General features: G+C 45.4%; 1 protein-coding gene across 1 annotated transcript in view; it reads right to left on the bottom strand.

Annotated features, from left to right (window-relative positions):
• Positions 1-8,237: 8,237 nt before the first annotated feature.
• The window catches only part of LOC135543262 (autism susceptibility gene 2 protein-like), a 414,672-nt gene continuing 397,407 nt past the window's right edge, over positions 8,238-25,502 (bottom strand). Inside the window, 13 exon segments of the mRNA XM_064970405.1 lie at positions 8,238-10,833; positions 11,010-11,298; positions 12,119-12,202; positions 15,536-15,619; positions 16,663-16,795; positions 17,594-17,665; positions 18,466-18,495; positions 18,646-18,717; positions 19,983-20,078; positions 20,269-20,319; positions 23,750-24,009; positions 25,135-25,212; positions 25,215-25,387. Coding sequence (XP_064826477.1) covers positions 9,483-10,833; positions 11,010-11,298; positions 12,119-12,202; positions 15,536-15,619; positions 16,663-16,795; positions 17,594-17,665; positions 18,466-18,495; positions 18,646-18,717; positions 19,983-20,078; positions 20,269-20,319; positions 23,750-24,009; positions 25,135-25,212; positions 25,215-25,387 — 2,773 coding nt within the window. The 3' untranslated portion in view covers positions 8,238-9,482.

Below are 25,502 nucleotides of genomic sequence, written 5' to 3'. Positions count from 1 at the left end.
AATGGACTGAATATTGAATTACAAAACAACAATAATGAAAATGCATTGGACTATGATAATAGTGAATATGATTTAATATAAGTATGGACAAATAAACATTATTATCTTACACTATGTTTTATAACATAGTCATTGCACAATAAAGCCATTCATGATATATCCATGTATATTCTAAAGCAATATTCTAATGACATTATTTATATAGACAGAGTACACAGTAAACATACAGTATTTTTTTTTTAACCTATAATAACTCACACGCAAGGGACTCTACTTCGAGAGACTGTTTATATAGTAGGCCTATGAGGTATGTGTTGCCTGGCTGCAAGAGGAATTCAAACACCACGTTGTACACGAGGGACAAAATGTAATCAATGCTCTCTGCATGCACATTGCCACCATATCACAATGCTGGCATCTCCTATGCAGCTTGCTGACTGTAATTAAAACACAGGTTGTACTGTAATGGTCCGACCTCCAACCATACCAAGCTGAGACCAGAGAGGAATGATCTAACCTGAAACCATACTAAGCTAAGACCATTGTGGAATGGTATCAATTTAACATCTCCATTGGGGTGGATTGTGGAGGATGTCATTCGAATGGGCCTATGGTCTCAGCTTGGTATGGTTTCAGGTTGAATCATTCCTCTCTGGTCTCTGGGAGATGTTCAATTGATACCATTCCCTTTTGTGTGTCTTTAACATGCCATAGCTTGTTATCGCTCTCCCAGGCAACAAAAGCACAATCTAAAGGGCATTGATTGAGATTGAGTGAAATAAACATGTTGATTTAATAATTTCTTATTAGAATGGAAGCCCTCATACATGGGAGCCAAAACATGAGGTGTATGGCATATACACTACATGACCAAAAGTATGTGGACACGTTAAGTTTTCCCTTCACTGGAACTAAGGGGCTCAAACCATGAAAAACAGGCCCAGACCATTATTCCTCCTCCACCAAACTTTACAGTTGGCTCTATGCATTGGGGTAGGTTGCGTTCTCCTGGCATCCGCCAAACCCTGATTTGTCCACCGGACTGCCAGATGGTGAAGGGTGATTCATCACTCCAGAGAACACGTTTCCACTGCTCCAGAGTCTAATGGTGGAGAGCTTTACACCATTCAAGCCAAAGCTTGCGCATGGTGATCATAGGCCATGGAAACCCATTTCACGAAGCTCCAGACTAACAGTTATTGTGCTGACATTGCTTCCAGAGGAATTTTGCAACTCAGCGGTGAGTGTTGCAACGGAGGACAGAAGAAAATTTGAAAATGAACTTGTTAGAAATGTGGCATTCTATGAGGTTGCCATGTTGAAAGTTACTGAGCTCTTCAGTAAGGCCATCCTACTGCCAATGTTTGTCTATGGAGATTTCATGGCGGTGTGCTTGATTTTATACACCTGTCAGTAACGGGTGTGGCTGAAATAGACAAATCCAATCATTTGAAGAAGTGTCCACATACTTTTGTACATATAATGTATCTGTGAGGCGCGTCAAACAGAATAAATGCTTATGAATATCAAACATCACCCGAGGGGGGGATACGGATAGAGGGTAAATCATAATTCTCATTCCGCAGCTTGGAAAAACATGGCAAGATCCACATTCAAATAAACTTTGCTCTTGGCCTGTGAACACAAGCCTTGTTGTCACCAGCTGGCAGCAGCTCTCTCTCTCGCTACCCCCTTCAAACACTGAGCCACTTTTGATGAACGTCTCAGCGGCTAATCATGTGCGTTCAACGTGCCAAATTGGACCAGGCATGAGCCCTGTATGAGTACGATCTGTCTTAAATTCCCCTCCTTTTTTTTAAAGAACCCTCATTTCATCCATAAGTATTTAGAGAGGCTTCCTCCCCTGGTCCTCTCCTGCCCACACAAAGAACAGGGTGGCGGCGCCATGCCAGCCTGCAGGCCCTCAACCAGAGAGGACCACCTCCAACCAGCCAGATGCACCCAGCTGCATAAATGTTATTCGTTTTTACGGCTTGTGTACATAATACCGCCAGTGTGGGAGAATGAGGTTCCACTAAACCGTGGAAGAAATCCTTAAAAAATGAATGAAAGTGGAAAAATTATTTTGGCTGCCTTGTGGCTGGACCTGTCTGCAGCCCCCTCTCCCTCCCTCCTTCCTCCTCCTCTTTCCCTGTCTCCATCCACACCTCAACTCTCTGAGCCTCTACTGTTTTGAAATGTGCTGATTTATATTCCGTCTCTCTCTTTGGCCGTTCTGGTCTTTGCACAGCCTTACAGCGCTGTGAGATAGCAGGCATATTTGCCATTGGGCCAGAGGTGCAAAGACATTAGACAGCACTTTGTCACTGGGGCCTGGAATTAACAGGCTCAGTCTGACTCTGTCGAGTCCTCAACTGCAGTGCTGACTGTCCTGGATACTGTCAGCAGGCTATCTGTTGATGCTGAGAGCTATAAAAAGATTACATGGAATGATGTATGCATGCAGGTAGCCTTTTTAGGTTGTGAAAAACATCTACAGTTCACACAGACACCCTGTGACTAGTGTTAATGGTACACTGTAAAGCCCAACCTTCCATTTCCCCTCTTCCTGGGTCAGATACGGGTACTTCCAAAATGGCACCCTATTCCCTACATAGTGCACTGCTTTTGACCAGAACCCGGGCTATGTAGGGAATAAGGTGCCATTTTGGATGCAGATATAGTCTAGCTGTGAACACTATCAAAACCCTAACCATGAACTCTACCAAATCACCAAGCTCAGCGGAGTCTGGGAGCCGGCCGGCCCACATCAATTCAAACACGATCATGGGGCCTCCAAGTCTCAATACCAATCTCCATTTCAAAACACCCTCCAAATGGGAACTAATGCATTAGCCCTCGCTAGGGGGAAGGCTGTGGAGAGCACTGCATAGCTGCTCAAAACGTTTTCATACATGTTTTATCAGGGGGAAGAGAGAGGGAGAAAAGAGGCTTGGACCGATCCATTCATTCGCTGCCCATCTTATTAGTTTGGCACAGCGTTATTAGCTGCCATTGTGAGTGAAGAAAGCCCCCAGGCCTGCTCGTCTGTACGCTGGCTCAGGGGTGAACTCTGTGCCAGGAGCTTTTTGGAGGTATTTGAACACCATGAAAATTCAATCCCAACCTTCAGCATTCAGGTTTCTCCCTGATAAACGCAAGGGATTATCAGAACAAAATACAATGTCCTGCCTCGTATATACCATTCCTTCTATCCTATTAATTGGAACGGTGGAGGAAAATCTTTAAAAAAATATATGTATACTCTTTAGAGTCTTAGAAAGTAGCTTATATTGTAGGCTGAAACATCAGAAACACGTTCTGGTATTTTTCTTCATAAAACTGATATTGTTCCTCAGGGAAGAAATTCTATTTTACATTCTAAACATGAAATATTGAGAAAATCATGTGCAATACTAACCAATGAAGAAACATGATTTCATCCAACAGGAATGCTGAATTGCTCAACTGAACTGCTGTAAAATGGCAGACCTTGTAAATAATCCTCCTGGCTGTGTTAGATATTCCGTGAAGCAATGTGTCAATTGATTCCCAAATAAATGAACCTTGCTAGACAATGAGTAAAATGAATGGAGGCTTTCATCTCCCATAGAACCCCTTAACGCTCAACCACAAAATGAATTGAACTAAGCTGGATAAGGGATGGAGGGAGTAAGGGACGGATGGAAGCAGAGAAAATGGAAGATGTTTTTTCACAAAAGCTAGTAAATAAAAGCCCCCCCCTTCCCAAAATCATTGTGCCGTAGCCTAACAGGTAGGGGGGTTAAGTACCTGCTGTTGACTGTCTGATTAGGAATAAAAGCACATGGCAGTAAAGTGAAATACACAGCCAACAGATGCTCCCCGTCGGGCCATTGTGGAATACAGCCGGCCTAAATTGAAAGTGATAGTGATTTAAGTCTTCCCAATACACCATGCCCCATTCTGGCAAGCCCCATTTTTTTTCCAGGAGACCTTTTAAAGTGGCCTGCCTGCTGGTGAGTGTGTGAGACAAAGAGCTGCATTGATTTTCAATAACATCCCTTAATGACCTCACCACGGTTTGATCCGGGCTTGGCTGTGGCTGTCATGAAATTCTGTCAGCCGGTAACTGCCGGTCTAACTGTAATTAACCGTTAATTAACATAAACACGTTTAGCATCTCCGGGCTTCCACGCATAGTCTAACAAGTCACTGATGCAGACCTTTGGAACATCTACATTTAAAAAAAGTCTAATACATCCATTTAATATAGCCTACACCTTCACAATAAATGCATTGTTTATTTTAAGCAGGTCTAAAGAAACATTATGATATGAAGAAAATGTAGCCTATTTATGAACAGAATAGCAAATTCAGAGTCGTCCTTATGTTAGACCCTGATCTGGCTATGCCATATAGCTGTGGGATACACAAGTTTAACTGGGCAACAACAAATTCAATCCCTTTCAGGTGACTTCCTGGACAAAACGTTTCACTGCAATAGTGAAGGTTTAAACTTGGCAATAGAAAGCCTGAATAGTGTTTGAATGGCGCCGGAGGAGATGGGAACCAATTGTGCTATTGTGTTTTTCCGCTTTATTTGTAACTTATTTTGTACATAATGTTTCTTCCACCATCTCCTATGACTGAAAAAAACAGCTTTTGGATATGAGGACAGCGATTACTCACCTCGTACTGGATGAAGATTTTTTCTTTAATGAGTCAGACTCGAAGGATTTACTTCAGACACCGGACAAGGCCCAAATCCTCACATGAAGAAGAGATGGAGATATCAGAGACGTAGGTCGGGGCGCCTCTACCATCAGTCCTATTAACCAACATGCAATCATAGGATAATAAAATGGATGAGCTCCGATCAAGACTAACCTACCAACGGGACATTAAAAACTGTAATATCTTATGTTTCACTGAGTTGTAGCTGAACGACGACATGGATAACATACAGCTGGCTGGGTTTTCTGTGCATCGGCAAGATAGAACAGCTGCCTCCGGTATGATAAGGGGTGCGGTCTGTGTCTATTTGTAAATGACAGCTGGTGCAGGAAATCTAATGTTAAGGAAGACTCAAAGTTTTGCTCGCCTGAGGTAGAGTATCTCATGATAAGCTGTAGACCACACTATTTACCAAGAGTGTTTTCATCTATATTTTTCATAGCTGTTTATTTACCACAAACCGATGCTGGCACTAAGACCACACTCAATAAGCTGTATAAGCCAATAAACAAACAAGAAAATGCTCATCCAGAGGCGGCGCTCTTAGTCTCCGGAGACTTCAATGCAGGGAAAGTTAAATCCGTTTTACCTCATTTCTACCAGCATGTTACATGTGCAACCAGAGGGAAAGAAACTCTAGACCACCTTTACTCCACACACAGAATGCTCTCCCTCGCCCTCCTTTTGGTAAATCTGACCATAACTCTACCCTCCTGATTCCTGCTTACAAGTAAAAACAAAAGCAGAAAGTACCAGTGACTTGATAACACGGAAGTGGTCAGATGATGCAGATGCTAAGCTATGCTAAGGGACTGTTTTGCTAGCACAGACTGGAATATATTTTGTGATTCTTCCGATGACATTGAGGAGTACACCACATCAGTCACTGGCTTCATCAATAAGTGCATCGATGACGTTATCCCCACAGTTTTTTAATTTTTTTTATTTGACTGTATGTACATACCCCAACCAGAAGCCATGGATTACATGTAACATTTGCACTAAAGGGTAGAGGTGCCGCTTTCAAGGAACGGGACTCTAACACGGACGCTTATAAGAAATCCCACTATGACCTAGGACGAACCATCAAACAGGCAAAGCGTCAATACAGGACTAAGATTGAATCATACTACACTGGCTCTGACACTCGTTGGATGTGGCAGGGCTTGCAAACTATTACAGACTACAAAGGGAAGCATAGCCGTGAGCTGCCCAGTGACACAAGCTAAATGTCTTCTACGCTCGCTTCGAGGCAAGCAACACTGAAGAATGTATGAGCACACCAGCTGTTCCGGACAACTGTGTGATCACGCTCTCCGTAGCCGATGTGAGTAAGACCTTTAAACAGGTCAACATTCACAAGGCCGCTGTGCCAGACAGATTACCAGGATGTGTACTCCGAGCATGCGCTGACCAACTGGCAAGTGTCTTCACTGACATTTTCAACCTGTCCCTGACTGAGTCTGTATTACTAACATGTTTCAAGCAGACCACCATAGTTCCTGTGCCCAAAAACACCAAGGTAACCTGCCTAAATGACTACCGACCCATAGCACTCATGTCTGTAGCCATGAAGTGCTTTGAAAGGCTCGTCATGGCTCACATCAACACCATTATCCCAGAAACCCTAGACCCACTCCAAGTTGCATAATGCCCCAATAGATCCACAGATGACATAATCTCTATTGCACTCCACACTGCCCTGTCCCACTCGGACAAAAGGAACACCTACGTGAGAACGCGATTCATTGACAACAGCTCAGCATTCAACACCATAGTGCCCTCAAAGCTCATCAATAAGCTAAGGACCCTGGGACTAAACACCTAAATCTGCAATTGGATCCTGGACTTCATGACGGGCCGCCCCCAGGTCGTAAGGGTAGATAACGACACATCTGCCACGCTGATCCTCAAAATGGGGGCCACTCAAGGGTGCGTGCTCAGTCCCCTCCTGTACTCCCTGTTCATCCATGACTGCATGGCCAAGCATGACTGCAACACCATCATTAAGTTTGCCAACGACACAACAGTGGTAGGCCTGATCACTGACAACAATGAGACTATAGGGAGGAGGTCAGAGACCTGGTAGTGTGGTGCCAGGATAACAATCTCTTCCTCAACGTGATTAAGACAAATGAGTTGATCATGGACTACAGGAAAAGGAGGGCGGAGCACTTCCCATTCTCATCCACGGAGCTGTAGTGGAGCAGGTTGAGAGCACCAGGTTCCTTGGTGTCTATAATAAGAAAGGAAAAAAGAAATAAAACATATATATTTAAAAAAAAATGATTAAAGACAACAATAAAATAACAGTAGCCAGGCTATATACAGGGGGTACTGCTACTATTTAAGAGGACGCCATAGGCAGACCTGGCTCTCGAGAGAAGACTGGCTCCGTGCTATCTGCCCACAAAATGAGGTGGAAACTGAGTTGCACTTCCTAACCTCCTACCAAACGTTTGACCATAATAGAGACACGGTATTTCCTTACACAGACCCACAATTTTGTTTTTTTGTTTTGTTGATACATTCCCATATCTATTAGGTGAAATTCCAGTGTGCTTTCACAGCAGCAAGATTTGTGACCTGTTGCCACTAGAAAAGGGCAACCAGTGAAGCACAAACACCATTATAAAAACAATCTATATCTATCCCTTTCGTACTTCAACTATTTGCACATTGCTACAACACTGTACATAGCCTGAATATAACATTTTAAATCTCTATTCTTTTGAAACGTTTGTGTGTGCAATGCTTACTGTACATTTTGTATGGTTTATTTCACTATTGATTATTATCTATTCCACTTGCTTTGAATTTAATTGAATTGAGAGAGAAGGGCCTTCGTCGATAACGGGACGGGGCGTCTGGATGTCCCTCTCCTCGGACCACTCCAGAGAACCTTCCGGCTTCATTAGCGAAACAGATGAGTGTGGGGATAGGAGGTGAGAGAAGGAGGGGGGAGAAAGGGGAGAGTGATCAGGGGAGAGCGGCCCTCCTCTCCTCTAACATCCGATAGCCTGCTGCCTCCCTCCCTGGCATTGCTCCTCTTAATGAGTCCAGGCCGCAGGTCAATACTCCGCTCGGCCTCCAGTCAATAGTGGTTAGCTGCAACACAAACACTAAAAATCTGCTTTCTTACAAAATCAATGTTCTATTAGTCCCACCCTCTATTGCCTTTCCTCTCCCCAGACCCATCGATCCCCCAGGACAGCTGTGAGAGCCCTGCAGCTAATCCCTGTGAGATGACTTGTCAAATGTTCATAAGATCAGAGCCCCCCCTTGGCTTTAGATACTTGGCTACTGCACTGTATTTCATTTAGGATGTTCGAAATGTGCTAAATGAAATGAGCAAGCTAAGATGCCGGCAGTATTGTCAAATCTATGAAAAAAACGTTTCCTTCAGTGATTTGTGAATTATTGTTATGTCACCATTTTACATTTTGAAGGGGTTAACATCCAGTATCCCTGGTTTCAGAGAATGATCCTGAATGTGAATAAAAAGCGATATAATGCAGGTATTAGGTCCAAACTTTATTCCGTACATGAATGTTCGTTTTCATTTTTTTGCACGCCTAAAACTCTACTTGTTTTGTATACAAGTCTAAGAAAAACAACTGCACAACACCACAACGGTCGACAGAGAAAGTCCTATTGCCGCCCAATCAAACGTGTCTTCCTTTGCTGTCACTGGGGCTGTATGTAAGCTTCTGGTACAGTTTATCTGTAACCAGGAAGTCTGTAGGTTTAATTCCATGTCCCATGATTGGAAAGAAAAACATGTTGAGTTAATCCAAGTTCCTCTCACAGAATCAACATTATCCAACAGTCCATTCCATTCCAGGTGGCTCTCCATCGGGGTGCTCAGTGCCTCTTTGCATAGATTGCAGAAGATCATTCCAGGCACCCTTCTGATGCCCGCCCTCCTTCCCTCCCATTGGACAGGCTCGTCTGTTACCATGGTTTACAACCGGGAAGTGGTTCTGTTTTGATTTCATTTGTTTTTCTAGAAACATTTAAAAAGCCTAATAAATTTACATTGTCATTTTTTTTGACACGAATTCTTCTTTACAGAGACCGAACAAAGACCTCGTAATATATATTTGTCTGCATATCTCAAAGGCAAAACAAATAAAAAATGCAACAAATCTTTAATGTAACTTTGTACATGATCATTTATGAGTATTTTCAGGTACCATGAGGTTAAATTACTGGGTAAAAACTGTGGAGCATCATCCACTGTGGAGCATCATCCACTCCCATCCACTGTGGAGCATCATCCACTGTGGAGCATCATCCTTGATATGTCTCACAATGGAACTGGGATAAATATTGAAAAAATGGACTAATGCACAAAATACAAATTCATAAAAATGATGTCTATACATGGAACATGGATAGGAAATGTACAAACTCATTTCAATCAGAATCTCTCTTTTCAATCAGAATCTCACTTTTCACGGAAAAATCGACAAAAGGTATTGGATTAATATATTAATATCAAATTTTAAGTCGGCAACTAACATACACATACTTTTTGATTCGTGTTCTTCTAACCAACATTCTCATCAGCCTGTCCATATAAAATAAAAGCATGGCATGTGCTTCTTCACCCTTACAAATCTTTACTTTGTACAATCATACTGTTTTCGCTTTTACTTATGCCTTTCTCCATTGAAAAGCAGTGCATCTTGTTCTCTCTAGAAGGTTCTAAATTGGGGAGTGCGCCTTTTTAAGCATTCACGTCCTTTGTCTGTTATGTCAAGCTACCGTGCCTCCACTTCTTTGGGGTTGCGGGAGGGGGAGTAATCTCGGGGGTCCTGGGTGGTGTGGGGGGTAGTCCTTCTGGGGGAGGCTGCTCTGGTGCTGCCCGCGGGCACTAGGGGAGCGCTAAGGGCAGCAGTGGGGGGCGTCCGGTTTAGCAGGCCGTTGTGTCCGGTGGAGGGGCTGAGTCTGGGGTAGGGCATGCCGCCCAGGTGGGGCATGAAGGGGGGCATGTGTGGCAGGTGTCCCTCCATGGGGGACTGGTGCAGCTGGTGGAGCCGCGCTCGGTCCAGCTCCTCCCTCAGGTGCTGGCGCTCTCTTTCCTCTGCCTGTTGCCTCATCCTCTCGTGCTCCCGCCGTACCTCCAGCATGTGCTCATGGTGGGAGTAGTCGTGGGCCTCTCTCTCCCGGTAAGCCCGCTCCTGCTCGTACATGCTGGGGAAGCGCTGGGCCTGCTCAGCCCTCAGCTGAAAGTCCATCCTGCGCTGCAGGTCCAGGTTGCGGTAGGCCTCCCTCAGTGGGTCCCAAGGGAAGGCTTGGTGGGGCATCCGGTCCCTACCTGCAGCTGCAGCCAGGGGGCTCACCCCCATAAAGGGAGCCATGCGGGCCCGGTCCAGCACGTTGAGACTGCCCATCTGGTGCATGGCGCTCATGGAAAGGGGCAGGGAGTGGGCCATGTGCACCCCATGCAGGGAGCCGTGGGTGGGCAAGTCACTGCAGCGTGGGGAGGGGGGAGGAGGCTGCTGGGACAGAGGAGGGTGGTGGTGGTGGTGGTGGTGGTGACCGGGCTGGGGAGGTGGAGGAGGTAGAGGCTGAGGAGGAGGAGCAGGCTGAGTGGCAGGCTCGGAGCTCACCACCATCACCTCCTGGTCCTCTTTGCGCTCCTCCTTGATCTTCATGTCGTTCTTCACTTTGTGCAGCAGCAGGTCCCCCCCAGAGGACGGAGGACCTTCCTTCCTGTCCCTGTCCCCGTCCTTGAGTAGAGTGGGTGGGGGACCACCAGCCATCTTCATTCCTGTCTCAGATAGGACAGCCTTGGGGTAGGGAGAGGGCGTGCGATGGGCTGGTTTGATGGGGTCCTCTGACGAGCGTCTGTCTCTGTCAGACACCTCCTTCCCTCCTCCAGGGGAGCGGCTCTCCTTCACCTTGACGTCCCCCAGAATGGCTGCCTCTCGGTGGCGCTCCAGGAGCTCCTTCTCGGCCTCCCGGACCCGATCCACACTGGCGCTGTGGTGGCGACCAGAGTCACTGGAGTTCTGGCTGTTAGAGCGGATCAAGCTGCTGATCTGATAGCTGGTTTGGGCCGACGCAGGGGAGGAACGGTTCGAGTGACGGTTACGGTCAATCGAATCTCTGTGAGAAAGACAAACAAAATAAAAAATATGCATTTATCAGAAGGGTAGAAGGTTGGAAATAGTTTTGGGGGGGAAATATGTGTGCATGAGAATTTGTATTCAAATAACACAATCATTTGTGTTACTTACAACTAACAGAAATGATTCAGAGTTGTACTCATATAGAATACACACCTGTCTTTATCCTTCTCCTCCTTGCTGATGGATGAATCCCTTTTCTCCCGTTCTCTCTCCCGTTCTCTCTCCCGTTCTCTCTCCCTCTCCCGTTCCCTCTCTCGTTCCCTCTCTCGCTCGTGGCTGTTGACTGAGTTGCTGCGCTCCGCGTCTGCAGACTTGGGCCACTGCGGCGGGGTGGGGAAGGAGGGTGGGGTCCGGTGGAGCCTGTTCCAGGTATCGTGGTGGGGGCTGCCGAAGCCTGGCAGGCCCCCGGGGCCTTCTTTATGGCCAAAGATACTGTTGGAGCCTTAAGGAGAGGAGACATCGAGAAAAGAGCGTGAGCAAAACAAACTAAAACCCCTCCTAGGCACAGATCATCAGAGGAAGAGTCTGAAGACGAGGAAATAAAGAAAATCTACACAAAAGCAACGTTGTCTTTGTCCTGAGGGTTCTGAGTGGTCTCTTGCTGCAAAGAGCTCTGCTTTACAAAGACTGGCAGGGTTAATGGCTTCCCCCTTTGCGCTTCTAGCTGCTTGGACCAAGGGCCCTACTTTGCTCTGCTCCCCAATTCACTCCTCATTCTCAGGGCCTTTTTACTGGAAAGGGGGGTGGATGGGGGGGTAATCAATTTCCCTCTGGGGGTAAGGGTTGTGAAAAGCCAGGGAGACCTTAGCATTCCATAGCGTGTCTATTTCACTGACATCCATTTCGCTACAGGGGAAATGATTTGGCAGAGGAGAATATGAGAGAGATGGAGAGGAAGAGGGAGAGAGAGAGAGGGTGAGAGTCCTCCACAGTGGCGATGAGGGGGCTTGTAGAATAATTAATACATGAATAGCAACCAAACAGCAAGCCTGTGAGTGCTGTGTGCGTTGGCAGTGTTGCTGTCAGATTGAAGCCAAGCTACTGGGGAGAGCGGGGTGGAGAGAGAGAGAGAGAGAGCTGTGCTGTTCTGCTGCTGTGCTGCCTGCCTTTTTGCTCCTCCCTGTGCTAGTTTTATTTTGGCATTTGATGCAGCGCTAAGTGCCTTGATTTCTTTCCTTCCTGGCCCTTCCCTGTGGTCTAAAGCTGAGCTGCGCTGTGTCTGGCCGTGGGGGGGCGGGGGAGGGGGGGGGGTCGGCGCTTACCAAGCGAGGGGTTGCCTAATCCTCCGAAGGCACTGGTTGAAAGGTTGCCGAGGCCGCCAAAGGTACTGGAGCGACTGAAAGGATCTGCAAAATGCCAAACAGGGATTAGCTGAGCTGGCTGGAGGAGCCCGACCACTCGTTCCACTCGGCTTTTCTCTTACAAGCGGAGCTCTGTCGTACTACTTCCTCTAATCCTACTGTATGTAGCTAGCTAGCGAGGCTGGCTGCCTGCTCTGGCCACTCACGCCTCTTGGACACTGGATTTACTCCCACACTGTCCGTAATGGAGCGGAGAGCCTTTGATCTCTGATCCTGATGCTAGGGAGTATGATGGGGTTATGGTTGGAGCTGGACTACAAATGGAAAGGGGATTTGACATGTGCAATGTGCCATGCTAGTCTGGAGTCTGGACAGTCAGGCACATAGTTGCATGAAAGGAGAATATTTGTCTACTAGTTTTTACAGAGGCTTCAGTGTTTGATGCTTCCATTTTAACCTGCATACTCTGAGAAAAAATGTTCTACCTAAAACCATGGGGATCTTCGGCTGTACCTGTAGGAGAACCCATTTTGAATCCCGGTTCAAGGGTTATTTAAGGGTTCTTCGTTGGATGAAAAGGTTCCGCCTGGATTCAGAAAATGGTTCCAACCCGAATAAACCTTCATCATTCTACGTAGTGCTTTTAAAAATGTTATTTTACTAAGTGCCTTAGTTAAACCTGGCCACAGTTTACAGGGGGTAACGGAAATTGGAAAGGTATGCATACCTACCGGAGGAATCAGGAGACAACATTATCAAGATTTCAAGGTTGACTAACACTGTCAAGAAGACACAATGGAAAATTACTGAGGATATATCAATAATGAATGATCCTTTAATCTCGTTTTGAAAGTCTTCCACTCTGTGGTGAATGCAATGCCACGGTTTGTCAATTTATCAGCAAACAACAGCTAGGAAATCATTCCTGCCGAGTCACACTTGAGTTCGTTCTTTGGGCAGGAATTTCACCCAAAATCTTTGAGGGGTGTAATAACATTTCCCCCCTGTGCACCAGGTGTTTATAAACTCAAATTGGATTGACTCAAGAGCTTATCCCATGAAATCACCTTGCTGCACTGAAGCCAAACAACATCTTTGATAGGAAATACAGAAGAATACAAAAACCTCTATTACTCTGCCTGTGTAATAGACGAGCAAAACTTGAAGATGCTATAGAAAGAAGCCTCAAGGTAAAATGTCATCTTTGCTGAGGCCATCTGCCTCTGTCCAAGACAGTATGAAATAAGTGTTGTGCAGTGAAAAACCTTCACTTGAACAAAGGGGCTGGAAAATAAAGTTGGGGGATTAGAAATAGTACCTCAACAAGCCCAGAGTTGCCTTCCATCCACATCAGTACAGGCAGGAGGGTTATTCAAGGGTGTATTTAATGAATCACAGGGGGGAGGGCTCTCTATACACAGCTCTAAAGTCAAATTCAGTGCAAGAAATGGAGCAACAGGATGACCTCACTAGCTAACTAAGGACCTCTAAATGCCGATTATAACCTTCAAGTGAACTTCGTTTCCAATCAACAAAGGGCTATGTTATGAAATGATGCCGTAGTAGGGTTGCAAAACTACTGGTTATTTACCAAAGTTACTGGAACTTTCAGTAATTTTAGTAATTAACAGGTAATCTATGGCAATCTATGGTAATTTATACTTCAATAACTGAAAAAATATATATTAATAATATATAGTATTTGTTTTTTATCCGTGTCCATAATGTCCTAGAGTCTCTAGTGGATAGGCCATATGGCTCAAGAGAAAATAGCCTAATTAATGAAAAAAACATCCAATCAACAATGGCACACTTCCAACCACTGACTTTTTTTTTTACAACTGGCACCAGTTTGGCGCCAAAACATTTACAGGGCTCGAGACTCACTTTGTTTTACACCAACTTTTTCAGTTGATGGCACCAGCACAGGATTTGGTTGCATACATTTTTTACCACCGAGCGGCGATAATGATCTGACCTGTGTCCAGTAATGTACCTGCATTTCATACAGAACCAGGCTAATAATAACTAGCCACCTTTTAAATGATGCCCTTGCAGTGCCAACTGAAAGCTACTGGCCGAATAAAAACAATACCGGCACTGGAAAGCGGATGATACATAATTTAAATGTTATCTTTAATGTGGGGGCTGAGCAAATAGCCTAAAGCCTATAATGACCTACCGTCCATACACAAATAATTACATTTTAACTTGACAATATCATATTTACATTGCTTGTTTGGAGGGGAAAAAAATCTCAAAAAGGCTGTTATTATTTGTGATTTTGAACAGTCACTCTACAGTTGTAGGGCCCTATAGGGAGATCACTTCTGAGATCACCAACCCCCAAAAAATGTAGTTGCCCTTTAAATCAATTGTAGGGTGGCAGGTAGCCTAGCAGTTAAGAGTATTGGGCCAATAACCGAAAGGTCGCTGGTTCGAGTCCCAAAACTTATTAGGTGAAACATCTGTCAGTGTGCCCTTGAGCAAGGCACTTAACCCGAATTGCTCTTGTAACTAGCTCTGGATAAGAGTGTCTTCTAAATGACTGAAATGTAATTGCGTGCCTAGCAAGAGACAGTGTCTTTGTAACGTACAGTGTAGGCTACATGTGATGGCAGAGTTTGCAAAAACAAATGCCCCGTGATTGATACAAATCATCAGGATATCATTCACTTTGCAGTCAACATTTAATTGGGAAAGCCTTTAGAAAAGTTCATTCAAACAGGGTATGATGACTGAATTGCACATCACAAAGATTCATACCCATTGTTGCATACCCATTGCTATTTGAATAAATCTGCAAAAAAAATGAAGGTGAATTTTGAACCAAAATCTAACGCGACTTGCACCTTAGAGACCAATAGAAAATTGGTGTTGCACTGGGTCATAAACACAAGTGTTTTGGTCGCAGTTTTGAGCCCTGATTTACAGCAAAAACATATTGACATAGTAAAATAGATGAAAGTGTGTAAAAAATAAAAATAAAAAATGCTGAAAGTCTCATATTAAACAGCAGTAAGTTGATGATTTATAGTTATGATAATGTTTTACAGCGTTGTCATTCTATTAATACATTTTCTTTCATCTTATTTGATTATTTTACATATTTCTAAATGCAATAAGGCCACACAAAGGGCCAGAGATAATTCCAGTACCCAAAAAGGCAACCAGATATCATACGATAAAATTCCCCCCGAAACTTAAAAGTTACCAAAACATTGGTTGTTTACTGGTAAAACTTAGAAAGTTACCAGTAATATACCCTCCCTTCGCAACCCTATGCCCTAGTGACTGTAGAAGTATTCTCAAAACGAGTGCAACACTGTGAGAGAGGAAAAAGAAAAAAAAGTGACTGTAAAATGTGGTGCTACTTACACTTACCTGCCAAGTGGCTGGGAGGCAGGAAGCCACTGTGGTGGGGGGAGGGCCCGTACGGGGAGGCGGCCGGATGGCCAGAACCTATGGGAGGAGAGAGAGGGTGAGAGACCATGTTACCTCAGTGTTACCTCAGTGTGTCCACTCATTTAGTAGCGCGACAGCAGCCATCTGTCACAACCAATCAATATTTTACAGTAGCAATGCTAATTAGATAAACATTCAAACCACTGCAAATACAGTGAAGGATATCTGATTTTTCATCGTGGCTGGTTGAGAAAGGCTTGATAGAAATTACCATAACATTCAATAGTTTCACGTGAGCGTGTGTGTGTGTGTGGATGGGGGCGCTTTGTTATGAACAGACGTTGACCTCTCTTACAAAACGCTCTTCACCCATATATCATGAATGGTTAATGAACGAGCCAATTACAAGCCCATACACGATGATACAATACTGCATAATTACAAGCTAAAGGGCACCCGCCTCCATGTTGCCCTTCAAGGCAGGTTCTACCAGTCAATTATCACACTGATTGTGTTCCAAATGGCACCCAGCCTTGGTCAAAAGCAGTGCACTATGTAGGGAATAGGGTGCTATTTGAGAGACACACATAGAGAAACATCCATATTCATGTCCACATCTGACACAGTCTGGAACAACATTTACAACAACAGCACTTCAACTAGTCAGCTGTTGCCTGACGACTCAAAGCGAGTTATTCCGCTGCTCTATGCTCGCTACATACTTCAGTCTGAGACGTTGAAGTTGTTTGTGGTGACGTTCAAATGAGGGGTGTTTTACAAAACAAAGTCATCAGCGGTTGGATCGTCTCTAACCAATCGGAGTAACCAAGCCAATGACGAAGTTTCAAAATGCCACTTGACCCATGTGAAAAAAATGAAGGTCCGCGGGCGTGGTGTAGCGTTTGGCCAGAGCAAGGGGTCAGCTGTGGGTAAAGGAGAATAGAAGACAACCATAGCCGCGGGAAGTAGGGGTGCTGAGGGTGCCTCAGCACGTCTGTAGCGTGATCCCCACAAAATGGTCTGTACCCTCCCCCCTCCGTCCACAAAAAAAATCCTTCTGTGCCCTGTGCTGGGTGGCTGACGATGAACCCTATACTGACCTGTGGAGGAGAACATGGGTCGTGCCAGGTCGTGGGTGTAGGGGAACCCAGGAAACACCCCCGGGGCGGGGGGACGGCTGAACAGGTCCAGCTTTCCATTCATGTCCAGTTTGTGAGGGTCTACCTGCATCTGCTGTTAGCAAGAGGGAGAGGGGTAGGGGGGCCGAGGGGGAGAGAGAGAGAGAGAGAGAGAGAGAGAGAGAGAGAGAGAGAGAGAGAGAGAGAGAGAGAGAACACAAAGGTGGTGAAATAAAAAAAGATAAAGAAAAGGTAAGAGGAGGAAGAACAGAAACAGAGGAACTGTCAGTGTTTGCATGTGTAAGTAATTAACAATAATTGATGCCAGCACTGTCATAGCTCAAGGAGGGACTTGTAATCTGCTATAATCAGTACGATAATCACTGTGTGAGATCAGACAGGGGTGACAACATATATAATGCCACTAGATCCCCAACACATACTGTGTCATAACAACATCAGGGTAAGCTGATTAGGCCCACTAAACCCCATGAGGACGGGGTGCCTATGACAGTGACACCATGACAGAGACAACAGGAGTTTTCCAAGCCATAACCAAAATGTCCGCTGCTTAACTAGATACAGAAAAATAGGAATCCTCTGGAAAGGAAAACACAGCCCCCCCCCTGCCACCCAAGACGCAGACAGAAACACACACTCACTCCCTCACACACTCGCACTCAGACACTCGCGCACGGGCACACGCACACACACGTACACACACGCACACACACGTACACACACGTACACACACGTACACACACGTACACACACGTACACACACACACACACACACACACACACACACACACACACACACACACACACACACACACACACACACACACACACACACACACACACACACACACACACACACACACACACACACACACAGAGACAGCTGGCCCACCTTCATCTTCTGCTGATGGTGGTAGATCTGCCAGGCAATCTGGACGTGCACCGCACACCACTTGCCAGGCTTCTGAAAATACGCAAAAGACTTGAGGTCAGACCCAAACCCTCAATGTTATGACACGAAGGTACTGTAGAATTTACTCAATGTTATGACACGATGGTACTGTAGAATTTACTCAATGCTATGACGCGAAGGTACTGTAGAATTTGCTTAATGCTATGACACGAAGGTACTGTAGAATTTACTCAATGCTATGACGCGAAGGTACTGTAGAATTTGCTCAATGCTATGACACGAAGGTACTGTAGAATTTACTCAATGTTATGACACGATGGTACTGTAGAATTTACTCAATGCTATGACACGAAGGTACTGTAGAATTTACTCAATGCCATGACACGAAGGTACTGTAGAATTTACTCAATGCCATGACACAATGGTACTGTAGAATTTACTCAATGCTATGACACGAAGGTACTGTAGAATCTACTCAATGCCATGACACAATGGTACTGTAGAATTTACTCAATGCTATGACACAATGGTACTGTAGAATCTACTCAATGCTATGACACGACGGTACTGTAGATTTTACTCAACGTTATGACACAATGGTACTGTAGAATTTACTCAATGTTATGACACGACGGTACTGTAGAATTTACTCAATGTTATGACACGACGGTACTGTAGAATTTACTCAATGTTATGACACGATGGTACTGTAGAATTTACTCAATGCTATGACGGTACTGTAGAATTTACTCAATGCTATGACGGTACTGTAGAATTTACTCAATGCTATGACACGACGGTACTGTACTTGATTTGACAGTGCATGAAAGGAAAATGAAACCATCTCTTACTCTGACTGATGTCCTGAAAGGATCTGATACCTGCGTCGAGATAAGAGAAAAACTGAACCATTATGAACCCACAGACATAACAATCAACAACAACCAAATCAATTGAATGAATCTCTATTGTTGACAGAAAAGTGTGTGCTTGGTGCTTTCGAGGGACAACCGGGGCCTGTGTCTACTAACCCGTGGGTCCTTCTGTAGGAGTGTGTGAGGTACGGCCCCCGGGCGGGAGGCTACGTCTATGGGGTTGGAGGACTAAAACAGACGATAAAGAGATATGGAGGAGAGAAAGAGGCAAAGCAAAAGTGTTACAAAGATGGTGGGAAATATGGACTTTGCACAGACTGAAGCATAACATAGGCAAACCAGTACACACTCAAAAACATTGGCTCTTCTGCATTGATTCACGGCAAAGAGTCTCTGCAGCTAGAAACTGTGCGTGACGTCAATGGCTAGCACACCTTTAAGGGCTCTGGTGCAGTGTCAGAAAAAGACTGCAAAGGATATCTTTGAGGTCTAGAAGAACCAGAATGCCTAGATTCGCCATCGTAATCCATCCCAGAGTACTCGGTGATCCCTGTAACCCCTAGCACCACACCTTCCATCCGTCACCCTTCTGCCTCCACAGTGGGGGGATTAAGGTGGTGTACTGTACTCTGACCACCACTAGCACCAGACCACCCTCCAACCCCTCTATCCTTCAACCCCTCTCCCCTCTCTCACTGCTGCTCAGTGGTGCCCAGTGGATGGGGGGGGGGATTTAGGTGGTGAATGGAGGGGGCTAACTGTACTGCACTCTAACCATCTGGAGGCAGCCAACAAAAGGCCTCCATAATAGAGCCTGTGGGGAATAAGACCAGGGGATTTAGGCCAGCTTTGATTGGTGGCTTACAACAGGGTCAGAGCCTATTGGGCGCCTGCCAGGCCCTGATCGACACACACACACACACACACACACACACACACACACACACACACACACACACACACACACACACACACACACACACACACACACACACACACACACACACACACACACACGGCTGCTGCTTATCTCCCCTTGCACAGTGCAGCGTGGCGCGGTGGCTGGCGGCTCAGGCCCAGCCAGCTTAGAGACAGGCCTTGTTTGCATAGTCCATTATTGGGAAAAAAGAAGCAGGAGCAGATTTATCAGGCCGGTTCAATTCAAACGCAGCTGTCTGCTGCCCTGTACACAGAATGAAAAGTAAGGCTTTGGTGCTATTCAGACCCCCTGATTCTATCCTCATTTCTTGGGTGAGACGTCGAGAGAATGGTAAGTTGCCAGTGCGGGTGCGTTTGTGAAAAACCGGGTGCTCGTTTATTTGTGCGTGTGGGTTTTTTGTCCTGTGTGGGTGAGGGAACGAGTTCGGATACATGTGTATGTCTGGGTGCGTACAATGGACTTGCTTTGTGCGAGCGGAGGAGTAAAAGCAGGTGCTGTATTTTGTATGTGTGTGCGTCTGCAATACATGTGTGTGTAGGTCTGTGGGGCTAACCTTGGGCTGGAAGGCTCCTTGCAGTGAGCTGAAGGGTCCTGAGTGTGGGAGCAGCGGGGGCATGCCTGGCATTGTGGGGGGGTAGGAGGGGAAGAACTACATGGGGGAGACACAAAACCACCTCTTAAAACAGATTACAACAAGACACATAGAGACGACCCCCACACATACTTCAACACGTGCAGAAGAAGAAATGACCAAACTACCTAACCACAGTAAATATTTGATAGAAAACATACTGAGGGCACGGTGATGGAGGTGGAGAGAAGTAAATAGGATTACTTACATTAGAATGTCTAATGAATGGACTGTCCAGTTTTGGAGCGTATTTGTCGAACTGCAAAAAAAAGAAGGAAAATACAGTAACACGTCAGTGATGCCAAACTGACCAATGACAATAACAGGAACTCTGCATCTATGAACCAAAGACCATTAAAGGATATACAGTGAAACACAATTTGGACTCATTACACCTATTCAGTGATACAACAACACAGGAGAGAGAGGAAGTTCAACAGTAGTACGACAGCAGTCAGATCATAAGCCCACGTTTGACAGCAGCTGGCTTAAAGAAAACACTGAGCATTCTGGGGTAATGAGATTGATTCATTTAGCGTGCGGTTGGCCGGCCGAACGGCAGACGGAGAAGGCGTTAAATCGTCAGCGATATGACTAATCAACTGGACTACCACGATTAGGGAGACATGATTTTCGCCTGCACCACAGAAAAAGAGCCATCGAATTAGGTGTAGATACAGTACTATACTTGGGTGGGGGGAGCTCTCCTTACCTTAAAAAAAGGCCCCAGTGTAAAACGAGAAGATTGAGTAATGATTCTTATTGGGTGGAACATTTGGAGAAATGTTAATGTAATTGGCTGCGACAGATGTAGGGTTTTTACAATGATCTCTGCTGTCGAAACGGAGCACACAGAGAAACATATACTAACGGGGGGTTGTCAATTTAGTGTGTGAGACAAAAGAGAGACTTGAAAGAATATCGACATGTCAATATTCTATGCGTAAGATCATATAACTGTGGGTATAAGAACAGTAAGTCTCTTGTAGGGGAAATTGAATTGGGCAGACTATGTTTTCCATGCAAGAGAGCTCGTTTTGGACATGTACAGCATGAGACTGAAATAACTTTGGAAGCCTCAAATGGTTTAATATAATGAAACATTTTTCCGAAGCATACCCTATGACTAATAGAATAATGACATTTGGATTTCAACAGAAAGACTATAGCCTCATATACAGCATCAGATTATGTATGCCTTCATGTAAGCCAATACTGAAACTAGCTAATTGCAACGGACAGTAACTTATTCCTATTCCGTAAATACACAAACCATTTGCATGTACTTTTGAAAGTGTTTTGACAAAGACTTCTTGGCATCCACCGCTGGTTTGGGTTTACATATAAAGAAAAATGGGTTGCACATGTATCAGTGAAATGTGTGTGTGTGTGTGTGTGCCTCCCTCCTGCGACACAAACGGGAAAGGAGGCGTTTTTTCTCGCTCAACACACTCGGCACAGCTCCTCTCTCTAACTGGGCTGGGCCTCCCAGTGAAGCGGGGCCATTCAACATCCAGCCACAGAGAACGGCCACAGCGGCGGGCAGCGTGTTTGTGTTTGCGGGCGATAATTGGCCCAAATCAAACACAGACACCCTATTGAGTGGAAATGCTGACGCAGCTTCCGAGCACATTCAACCGGTCAGCTCCCCTTCTCCCCCCCCTTCTGAAGCACGGGCCTGTTTAATGTTTTACACCGGGGGAGCAACACTCGCTGGTGGCTTTATGGCTGTCTATAAAACTCCTTCTTTGTAATTTACGCGACCCTGTCAGAGGTTTATTGTAAACAGCTTTGGATAATTAAAGCTCAATAATTCATCTTTAAACAATTAAGGATGTTCCTTTTCCCTAAGAAGACAGAGGGGAAAATAGACACTCACTGTTGCCATTTGGCAAGGCCACCTGCTTGAGGGTGTAGAACAATAAACAAATACAGAGGATTCATAATTTCATTAATTACAGCTATTAGCCAAGGGCTGTTACGTAGCTGGAATGACATGGAGCACTCAAAAGTGAGCACAGCTGGGCCAATGCGATCCAACTGCACACATCATGACCAACACTAAACACAACCACAACATCAACATGACTCGTGCCTCTCTAAACAGTCAAATGGAAGTGAAATAGCGATGCTACTGGAGGGAAGGGAGAGAGAGAGAGAAAACAACACGGGTTAAGGAAAAACAGTCTCAATGAAACATAATACATTAACAGCCTTAAATTCCATTGTGACAACAATGCATCGGCCACAACATACAGATGAGAACGCACACAATCACACACACACACCACATTATACCACTATTAGCAAGCGGACAAAATAACTCCAGTTCTTTTCCTCTTCAAACAGAGTGCATATCAATGCATATAAATAATGTCCGGCTGACATATAGAGGAATGGAGGGCTCAGCTGCAGACAGAAGAGGATAACAGCAGCCTACACATGCTTTTTGACTAAGAGACACAATCTAAACTAAACAGTCTCCCTGACTGCTTATCACATAGCTGTGTAATGTACTGTAAATAAGCTAAGCCTTTTTCCTGGGGTTTATGACATGTTAGATTCCACAAAGCAAATAGCTCCCAGCGCTCTAAATGGGCCCTAGACTCTTAATCAGGGGTCATGACATGATGGATTGTATCTATTAGGCTAATGTTGAAAGGGCACAAATGCGAGTCCTGTCTGAATGGGTTTCTCAGATTGCTATATGCATTCCAAATGATTGATGGATGAATACTCAGAACTTTTCCGGGGAAATTTTTTCCGATCTAGAGCTGCCAATTTTTTGCCCTTGGCTGACTCAATGCCGGTGCCTTGCCTGATGGCGGTTGAAAAGGCACGGAAGCAATTATGCATTATCAAAACAGTCCGAATGACGTCACTCCCTTTCATCTGGAATGAAGTCATTGAGTGTAACCACAGGCTTTGAATTTGTCATTGCTGAGCATAAGCCCCCAGTGCACCGCAGTCACGCCACACATCTGTTGGAAGGCCCTTTTTGTTTCTGTTGCGGTGCAGGGAAATCAGGACATTCAAAAACATTTAAAACACATCCATATGAAAACAATGAAAACACTCCCTTCAATCGGTCTCCTTTGTTCCAGGGCAAAAAAAATTGAAATGGCAAAATGTATGTCATGTTCAGAGAGAGAATGATGAATAAATTGAATCAACTGTACTGACGTACATTGAACGGCATGGCTTCTGCAAGCTTCCTTGTGGTGGAAAGGAAAAGGGGCATATTGTGAGCCTCTGTGCATTGTAAAGCAATGAAGCTTGGGGCCATCTATACAGGCTAATCCACATGTAAAGCTCTGGTCCCAAAGCATAACGTCTAGTATTATATGTAGCAGCAGTCTGTGAGTTAGGTCTGGTTTCAGCATTGAGGATGAACCACTACAAACATGTGTACTGTTGGAGGGGAGACTACTCATTCTGGGGTTGTAGTGAGGATTATGCCCCTGCCTCCTATTTCTCAGCCCTCAGTAAAAACACACGGTTACAGTGTCACTGTAACATGTTGGGTGGGGAAGGAGGGCAGGCTCTGGCCCTATCAGTCGGGGTGGGGGGGGGGGGGTGGGGGTGGTACTGGAGGAGGGCGACCAGGGGAGGCGTTTGGAGATTTGGGGGACAAGGAATAGGGGGGGGGGGGTTGAGGTACTGTATATGGGAGCTTTACTTATCCTCACATTTCTGGCTGGGGTTCGCACCATGGGGGGTGCGGTGGGCGGAGTAATGATGGCGGCCGGGGGCAGACTGGGCGGGAAGGGCGTGAAGGTGTGCTGGTGGGTGTGTTGGTGCTGATGCATGTGCTGGTGTTGGTGAAACGCTCCCCTCAGGAGTGACACAGGGGCCAGCGGGGACCCCGCGGAGGACGGCCCCCGGCTCCGCCCCTCTGAACTCTGAACCAGGAAGCGGTTATTCAGCTCCTGCCGCAGGAGGTCATGCTCTGCAAGAAAGGAGAGCGAGAAAAGGGGGGGGGAAGGGAGACACAAGAAAGGCACGGACGCCAGTCAGTTTTAACAACAGGTAGAAGAGAAGAAAGAATAGTCACCTGGCATTCTCTGTTTCTCCAGCTCATGCTGTGAGGGTTTTCTACGTGAGGACTCATTGGTGGCGGTAAGAGAGTTGCCTGTGACAATGTGCCAATCAGAATCCCCGAATGAGGCTGGCAATACATGATTGGTTGGTTGAATGATATCAACAGGCTGGTATCTAAAGACAAGAGAGAACCAAGAGTCACCTCAGCAGAAAACACAGCAGACTCTCCCTCCACTCTGTCTTAGATGTCAATGCTACATATTCTAGCTACTCCTAGTGCTATTACTTTAATCGTCTATTACAGTACAATAAACATTGAAATAGTATCAATAAAGAATAATTGACAACAAACAATCATTTCTCTTATACAGAGACAAAGTCATTTAAAGATACAATTTGTCTACATTTGACATATTTCAATACAATGTAGACATTACAGCATTTGCACAGTAGAAGAACAAACGGGCAGCTTTAATAGGAAAGTCTTACGTCATTTCGCTCAAGTCTTATCTAATGTGACCTCCCCCTGACCTGGCATAAGAGAACAGTTAGTTGACAGCATGCAGTGTGGAGGTGGGTGAAAAGATCCTCTGCCATTTCCCCCCAAACCCAGACGACTAAAACTTTGTTTGGGTTTGGAAATCTCTACCACCTCAATACATTGCAGATGCCTTTATAATTTGTAACGGGATTATTTAATAGTCTTCTATCTAACCATTATTCCCTCTGTTGGTGCATGTGAAATTGTAATAAATCAGTTCACTTACCACATCATCAAATTAGAATTGAATGGTTAGAGCGCTTGTTACAGAACCATGTAACCTGGCATGTTAACGTCTACTTAATGTTACATAAATCACTTCATTTATTCCCTCTGTACTTGGAAGCTTGTACTGTACAGTTGGGTTTACATTTATTTCTGCAACAATTGACTTGGAAATCACAATATAAGATTGTTACTTTGGCTGAATTGCTACTTAATGTTAGAGACAGACGAGCCTTCATTCCAGAGCGGTCAGGAGGGCAGTGTTACCTGGGTAGGGGGTGCCAGCGGGGTGCCCAGGGACCACAAGGCTGTTGGTGGGTAAGGTCGGAGGTGGCGGAAGTGTGGCGGGGTTGCGAACATGGCCGGATGGCGATGGGCCGGGCTTCGCAGGGAGGAATAGTGCGAGGTAGAAAGGTTGGCTATGGACAGGGGCAGGGCCGGGGTGGAGGAGGGGAGGCCGCTCAGGTGGTGGGGAGAGGGGGGCAGGTGGTGGTGCTTGGGGAGGCCTGCACTGCCGCCGCTGTGAATGTAATGTTAGAGAAGACAGAGAGAGAAAAACCTTGTCAGCAATGAGTTATAGATTGTGTATTCAGTGAATTTGTGTTGGTTTATTACATGACTGGAAGCTGCATCTG

Source organism: Oncorhynchus masou, chromosome 1 (genome assembly GCF_036934945.1).
Source record: "Oncorhynchus masou masou isolate Uvic2021 chromosome 1, UVic_Omas_1.1, whole genome shotgun sequence".
In the NCBI taxonomy this organism is placed as follows: Eukaryota; Metazoa; Chordata; class Actinopteri; order Salmoniformes; family Salmonidae; genus Oncorhynchus; species Oncorhynchus masou.
This window is presented reverse-complemented; position numbering and strand designations above follow the sequence as displayed.